Genomic DNA, 7,975 nt, shown 5'->3' on the forward strand with positions numbered 1-7,975 from the left:
ATGGCTTCTGAGATGGGGCAGCCTCAGCTCCCGTGTCCGGCCTTGCAGCTGGTCAGGGTGTTTGAATCTTCCCCGGAGCTCGTGTGCCCGCGAGGAGCCTCGCTTTTGCACGTGGGGTGGTGAAGCAGTTCTGTACAATGGCTTCATTCCCCGCAAATGACTAAATGGGCCTCAAACGGCAGCGAGTTGCCTGTAATGACATGATGTTTTGCTAATGGGCTTGTGGTTTATTCGGTCCTCGTGCTTGACAAGAGCGGGGAGCCCTCGGGACCTCCCAGCGCTGGGGTTAGGCGGGGGAGAGTTGGCAGTTGTGTCTGGGCTGGGAGCTGAGAAGCACCCGCTGCCCGGGTCTCCCGACTGGTCAGGGGGTTTACTGGTCACTTCTCATGCAACTCCACCACGCTAACGAGGCGGTATTTTAACGAAGGTTACTTCAAGGTGCCTGATGCAGTGACTCTTGTGGTTCAGGGACGACTTGGCTGCTTCCAGTTCCACGAGTCCCCTCCTGCTGGCGAGGGCTGGATTATTTGAACGATGCTTTTTGCTCCTGGTGGGGTGCGGGGCAGGCGTGCTTGGTGCTGGCGTCCCTCCTGAGGCTGTGTGTTGATGGGACGGTCCCTGCTGGCCCTGGGACGCAGTTTAGCTAAGCTGGGCTTGCTGGGAAGTGAATGTTTGGCCTTAGCAGGTGCTGCTTCTCTTTTCCTCTCCTCCCAGTTGCCCTGGTGCCTGAGTTTGGAGATGTGTAGCGCAGTGACTTGATTTTCTGCCATGGTCTTTGCTAGGCTTAATGCCACGCTAGCGAATGCCCTCTGCTACTTCACACCCGTCTTCACTGGTTGGCTGGGGAGGGAAAAAAAGTTTTCCTTGGTTCTGCTAAGAGCTGGAGGTTGTTGCCTCCCAACGTGTGGCTCCCATTAATACAGGGTGGATCTGGCATCCACCGTGAGTCGCTGCTGCAGTTGCACATGGCTGACAAGGTGGGCTCAGAGCAACTTCTGGGTTAGTTCATGGTTCTGCTTGCTGTCGAGCTCTTGTTCCTGACTTACAAGTCTCTCTGCAGGCTAGTGGTGAAGGCTGCTCCCTTGGTCTGCGGTGAGTGCTGTCTCGTCTGGCTTTTAAACATCTGCAAGAAGCAGAATTCCTGGTGTTGGGAGTTGCTGCCCAAGCTGCCCATCATGCTGCTGGTCCTGGAGGCAGCGCGGTGCAGCTTTGCCTCCTGCCTGCAGCAGCAGTTAGGAAGGAAACCAGCCCTATTATCTAAAATCAATAGTTGGGCTCTGCTGAGCTGCAAGAGGCTAAGAAACTAAACGTGGAGATACCAATGTGCAGCTTCTCACCCAGGGCCTGGGTGTTGATATTTAAAGGTTGTATTGCTGAAACTGCTCTTTTTTTGGAAGCGATTTGTGCTGCAGAGGTAATTGGAGGGAAAGGGGACAGGGTTAGGCACCGGTTCCGCAGGCGGATGGGTGCGGGCATACCTGAGCTGCGACCGGCATCTGCTGAAGATCGCTTGCCAGGTTGGTACCCAAATCTTGCAAGTTAAGCTGTATTGATGACCTTGAGTTTTTTGACACGTCTGTGTGTTGTTGCATGCATAAAGTAGGATGCAGCCAGCCTGAGCGGCCGGGTAAGACTTGCCGTAGTGTTAACAGGACGGTGCCTTGGGCTGAGTAAAGGCAGCACTGTGGGAAGTGCCGGCCGCGAAGGCAGCAGCCACAACTATTGCAGAACTGGTGGGGAACTGACCCTAAAAACCCTTACTTGCTGGCCCTCGAGGGGTTTTCCAGTTTTGTGTGTGCACGAATCCGAGCGGAATCTGTCCACGGCGTTCTGGAACGGCGATGTCCACCTTTGGCTTCCTCCAGCTCTGCAGGGCTGTGCTGATCCGATGCAGCAGCGTTCAGGTACTGGTGACACGTAATTCCTTCTCCGGGGGTTTCAGCATTGTTTGGAGATGGCTGCAGAACCTGAGGGCAGGAGGAGGAAGTGTGGATGTATGTTGTTTTGGTGGAGACAGAGTTGGGAAGCGGAGAATTCAGTCCATGTGAATCGTTTCTCACTCGCCCTGCTGCTGATGTGAGCTGGCTAGAAATGAGAAATCTCAGAAATTGATGGCTGTAAAATGTTGGCATAAAACGTAGCTGTTTTGGTAACAGCAAAATGCCAGCAATACTCCTTTCCGTCTGGCTTAGTGGGTGGGAACAGAGCTGTTACTATATTATAAGGTTAGCTGATATTAGTCCAGAAGTGTAATTTTGTGTGTGCTGATAATTGGTGAATTCTTCTCCTTTGGGGAAGAAAACCCAACCCTCAAATAGGTGTGAGAGGCTTAAAATGAAAACATTTCCAAACGTTTTAATGGGATTTTACGTATCAGGATGATGAATGTTCTTGGTATTTTTATTTGCAGACTTACAGTATTAAATGTTTATTCGCAGCTGTGTGACCCAGTGACGTGTCTGGACACAAACAAGAGAAGCATTTGGTCTTCCTTGTGAAAAGATGAGGGTGCACCCATCTGCTCTGCACTCCCAGGGCTCTTCAGTGCAATATGAGACCGGAGCTCGGGTTTCTTCTCCCTGCGGGGCGGCTGAGTTGCATCTGCTCGGTGCAGTCCTTCCTGAGGGGAGGCAGTCCTTGCTCAGAGCTGGTTTTAGCTGAAGCTTTGCCTAGGCTTTGCGGGAGGAGCTGGGGTCACAAGACAGGCTTAAGGTTCAGGGTCAGCCGCTTGCTGGGAGGAGGTTGGAGGGTGAGGAAGACATCCGAGAGGAACAGCGTCAGCCCTGCGACAACCTGCTTGCAGTGCAAGGGGGATGTTCTTCTGCGTGGTGAGTAGAGCTGGTCTCTGAGCTCCTCTAGATCTTGGTGGTGCAGTCCCTTGCCTGGATGCAATGGGACCAGTTTCTCTGGCCAGCACGATGAAGTCGCACTATTTAACTCGGAGGAACTTTGTCTGACCCAGTACAGACCTGCAGACTGATGGGGACTGCCCAGTGCCGGAGTGGGCGTTGCACGATGTACTTTGGGTGCTGGAAAGGCCTTTGTCAAAGCTGCGGCACACGAGCTGAGCTTTGTTCTTGTGCTCCCCTCTTAGGTGGAAGCGAGTTTCTGGCACCAGGCTGCCAGGGATGTGTTTCTCTTCTCACCTCAACCACAGATTCGAGTCCCAGGGCTGCCGTATGCTGTGCCTCAGTTTACCAGCGTGTTCTCTGCCTAGATCTGGATAAAGCCCTTTAGCGTTGCAGTAGGGACGGTGCTGGAAGGAGCGGTTTTGTGCGGGGAGAGCCCACGGCTGGCTACAGCGTTGTTATAAAACTGCTAGTTTGGAAAGCAAGCTTCGTGGGAATAGCTGGTATTCCTGGGTCCTCATCAGAAGTGTGTTTTTTAGCTGTTTCCATCCATCTTGGTGGCTCCAGGTTTAGCTTGCCTACCCTTCACCTGCATTTTGAAACCCTTTGGGGAGGTGGTGTCCTCCGCACGCAGCACGAGGGCATTCGACGCGCTCGCTCTAGGCACAACCCCTAATTGTGCAGGGCCCCAACCTGTTTGTCGAAGGCATTTGGCAATGCCTGATCCGGAGAAATAGTGTGACGTCTGTTGTGAAACAGCTTCTTGGCTCTGGTTACCATACCTGCTTGGGGTTTTTCTTTCCAAAGACTTTATTAATTACCTAGTTAGAGATTTGCTTAGTAGCAGGATGGAGACCTAGCTTTACAGGTTGACTGCCCTACTTAAGCCAAAGCACTGCTCTAGGAGTCGAATAAACGTGCAGCATTGAGCTGTCTCGAGCTTCTGTAAAGAATGTGAAGGCTCTCCTGGTTTGAGAGGAACAAGTGGTACTTTCTTCTGGTGGGATGCACCAGGTCTCCCCATCTCTGCTAACGATGTTTTTCTTATTTCCAATAGGAAACACAGACTAACAAGAACTCAAAGTGCCTTTTCCCCGGTTGTGTTCAGCCCCCTCTTCACAGGTAAGGATTTGAAAGATTTACAGCGCGGCGTTTCATTTTGCTATGGAAGGAGCAGTGTGTGCTTAACGATAGACGCTGAATGTTGCTTCCACGTACAAGCTGGGATCTCTGAAGAGTCCCTGTGTTCTGCTTGGCCTCAAACCCTGAACAAGAGGAGCTGTAGAGAACATGGCTATTGCACATCGGTATTTTGCAATTCCTCCTGTTGTAACGCAAGTTTGAGTTGTGCTCTTGGAGGTGAAGATCCTTCCTCCAGGCAGGGCTGTTTGCATCCAAGTGGTTTGGAAAATCCCCTGTAGATCGAGTGCAGCTCGGTGCTCCCCTCCTGTTTTTTGCAAGGAGGTAAGACCAAGCCCTGCTTCCCACCTGGACCATACAGCAACGTCAGCAGCTCTGCTGCATGACATCTATGGGAATTGAAACCTCTTTTGTGGAGCACTACCAACTTCTTCTGCATGTTCCCCCCCTCCCCACGTCCTGCTGGTTTCTGACCTTCCCTTTTCTTCTGGTGGGGGGAAGTTTGCCAGTTTATAAATGGTGTGAGGGGGAAGTCCTGCTCCGCTGGCGGCTGAAAGCTGCAGCACTGAAAAGCTCCTAGTCATGGTCACGCACCTCTTGTGGTGTGGGCTCATAGTCAAAACAGTCCTTGCCACAGGGCTTGGGATTTCCTTGGGAGAATCCCATCTCAAGACCTGCGTGAGTAGGAATCTGAGGTCCCAAGCGAGTATTTATCAGCGGTGCGGGGTTTTACGTGGCTTGTTATGAAGGTTAGATTCAAAATAAATTGATGTTGAGGGTCTCATTGCAGGGCAAAGGAATCAAAATATGATCGTGTGGCGATAGCTGCGTTGGGAAAAGCCGGCGAGTAGCGCTGAAAGCCTCCTCTTGCTGCTGGCGTTTGATAGCAGAGAGTGGCTGAGGAGCTCGGTGCAGGAGCTGGTGTGGGGTTTGTGTTCCTGAGTAGAGCGAAGCCCTCTTTGGAGGGCAGTGGTGAAGTCTTACTGAGAACTGGTTTAAATTTCAGCGCAGTGACCTTCAAGGCAGAGCATTTGTTTGACTTGCCTGGAACTAGCAACTGGAAGCTGCTGGTGGGCTCCTGTGGTTTGTAGCTCCTGCAGAAGTGGAGTCACTCGGGGGTAATTCAGCTGTGACGCTTCTCGTTCTCTTCTCCATTCCCACGTGCCTTCGGCCGATGTCCTGACCGTGGGGCAGCACGCAGAGGACGTGCTCCTTGCGTGACGCCACCGGCTGTAAGCGTCATGTGCGTTTAGCAAATCAAGACTGGTGAAAGCAAAAACTGCTTCTGCTGCTTTGCCAGCTGTTGCTAGGGGAAGCTGTGAGTATAAAATCTGTAATTCTGCGTGCTGGTGTTTGGGGTACGTGGATGTGTGTGCAGAGCTGCTTTTCTTCAAAAGAAACTACAGAGGAGAACCTGGAGTTGACAAGTTTTTGCTTTGAACTTGGGAAATTGATGTGATTAATTGTTAGTTTATGCTATTAACTGTTTTGAAAATTTTTGCCAGTTGGTGAAATACTGGCAGCGCCCTCGTAGGAGCTTTTCCTTTGCAGAAGATTGTTGAAGCATCCCCAAAGCGAATGCCTGGATTTTAATTGCTTTGTTGTTGACTTCTCCAGTCCTACGCAGCTGAGGACTTGGTTTCTTTAATGGCTGCTCTGCAGAGGATTTTCTGAGACTGGCACCACCAAAGTGGGACGGAATTCAAATGTCTGGCCCAACTTGCATGGTTTTCTTGGTGATTTGCTTTCAGGTTAGTATGTGGGGCGAGCGAAGGTGTTTGGGAAGGCTGTCCTCACCTTTCCTGACCTCTCCTCGGGCACCTTTCGGAAGCGCTGGCTCCGTAAGTGCGCCGCAGCCTGCCATTGCAGCTCCTGCTGCATTGGGAAGGCTTCGCAAGCTGAGTTACTGCAACCCCTCCTAGTCTGGTTGTCTTTTGGTTTTGTTTGCGACGGGACGAATGCAGTCCAACCTACAGGGCCACTTCATTTTCAGGGTGTGGAAACGAAAGAGTGGCTGTGTGCATGCGTGTACGCTCACACCCATAAGTCCCCCAGGGAGGAGGTACCTCGGATAATAACCAACCCTAAGCACTCCTCTTAACATGGCTTATGAATAGATAGGACTTAGAAAAGCAGAAGGAAGCTGAGTCAATATTGTCCTGTGTAATGCCTGGTAAATACATTGTCAGGTACCTACCCAGAGGTGAGTGATGCTGTGGACAGTATCTGGAGCAGAAGTGGAGTTCCCCTGCCCACAGGAATTGAAATCCAAGGCAGCCAGATTTCGTTGTCCTTGAGACCATGGTTCAGGTGTTCAGGATGATTTGGTTTATGTTGGTGGTTCATCAGAGCCTGGTTAGACTGATTTGATTTTTTTTTTAATTGGTAAAAAAAAAAAAGCCTTGGCTGTGGTAACACCACTTGAGGTCTCTCTTTGGGATTTAGGTGCTTTCCTTTTAGCTCTGTATCAGTCTGATACTGAGGCTGATGCTTTGACATCAGTTTGATGGCTTCATTTCCTTCCCACGATTTTAGACTAAGCTTTTCTGGTTTTAAGTTAGACATCTTAGTTTGTGTCATTATTTTCTCTGAGCAGTATCCTGGATCCAGAGCCTTTAGGCTTTAGTGAATTCCAACTATTTAATATAAAACCCTGTCCAGCTCCCTTATATTAATTTTAAGAGCTGGTACCCTCATGGCCTTTAGGGTAAAAGGTATTTCTGTGTGATCATCTAAGGCTTTGGTAGGCAAACTCAGACTGGCGTGAACAGGAGCGTTATCGCAGAGTCCGGCGCCAGCGGGTGCCGCGCAGACCTGTGAAACCATTTCCCAGGACTGTACGAAGTGCCAGCGCTGTGCAGCGTTGAGCTCTGCTTGATATGTGAACTCGGTGCTGAAGAGGTCTCGCGGTGCCTTCCTCATCGCGTCCTCCGGGTGCTGGACTCAGGCGGGGTTCAGGCACGCGTACCAGTGTCGTTCCCTTCCGCCTGACCTTCGGGCTGCGGTAGCAGACCTGATCAATGTCTCAAAAGTGGTGCAGCAGGGAAACTCGATTTGAAAACAGCTAATGAGATGATCTTCCAAACCTTGCAGAGGTTACTGCCCCTTCCTCTCTCCCCCTGCCTCCCTGTGCTCAGCCTCTGCATGCCCCAGGGAAGGTGCAATACTAACAGTCTTGCTCCACCAACCTTCAGGTGAAACAGTGTCACTAGTGGACGTGGACATCTCTCAGCGAGGACTGACCTCCCCTCACCCTCCGACTCCACCACCGCCACCACGAAGAAGCCTCAGCCTGCTAGGTACTGTCCTGGAGAGCATCCTTTGCCGCGCGTCCCTGCGGGAGCATAGGAGCTGCCCGTCCGCCCTTGCGGGGACAGAGAAGGAATGTCCCAAGGGTCCCCGGCAGCGGGCTCGCTGCCCGCTCGTCTGACCCCGTAGCATGCCCGCTCGCCCTTCCCCGGCAGAGGATTTCTTGCTGTTCCTTGAAGGCTTCAGTGCTTCTCTTAAATCAGCCAGGAGGGGAGGGCGGTGGTGGAGCAGTGTGAGGTGGGACGTAAGGTCCTGGTTTCATAGTGTTTCTGCTGCTTTTGGAAGCTTCTCCCCTTACTACCCATCGCTCAGCGAGGCCAGTTCCCTTCTGTGCTCTCTGGTTGGTGGAAGTGGAGGCTCCCCGAGAGGCTGGTGCACCAGGAGCCTGGCTTAATTGCTCCTCTGGAGGAGGCCCCTCTGAGCAGGAGCAGCTTAGGACAGGTAAAGTCAGCCTTAGCGGGCAGCACCTTAAACTGCATACCCCGTGTGCTGGGGCAGCGTCGGGGCTGTGAAATCTCCTGTAAACGCCTGTCTTGTGCCGCAAGCTGCGTGTGAGGAGCTAGCCGGGCTGGAACACGGGCTCCTTCGCTCCGGGAGGGCGTGCGAGTGTGCGCGAGGCTCCGAGCTGGTGTGAAGTGGCAGCAGCCACCCGCGCTCAGAAGCACGAGGAAGATGGT

The 7,975-nt window shown here is 52.2% G+C and overlaps 1 protein-coding gene across 1 annotated transcript in view; it reads left to right on the forward strand.

Moving 5' to 3' along the window:
• Positions 1–3,906: 3,906 nt before the first annotated feature.
• Positions 3,907–7,975, forward strand: part of SOCS7 (suppressor of cytokine signaling 7) — a gene marked incomplete at both ends in the record, with an annotated part of 12,702 nt that continues 8,633 nt past the window's right edge. The window contains 2 exon segments of the mRNA XM_010289166.1: positions 3,907–3,971; positions 7,184–7,288. Of these exon segments, the coding sequence (XP_010287468.1) occupies positions 3,907–3,971; positions 7,184–7,288 (170 nt within the window).

Source organism: Phaethon lepturus, unplaced genomic scaffold (genome assembly GCF_000687285.1).
Source record: "Phaethon lepturus isolate BGI_N335 unplaced genomic scaffold, ASM68728v1 scaffold26996, whole genome shotgun sequence".
NCBI classification, from domain to species: Eukaryota; Metazoa; Chordata; class Aves; order Phaethontiformes; family Phaethontidae; genus Phaethon; species Phaethon lepturus.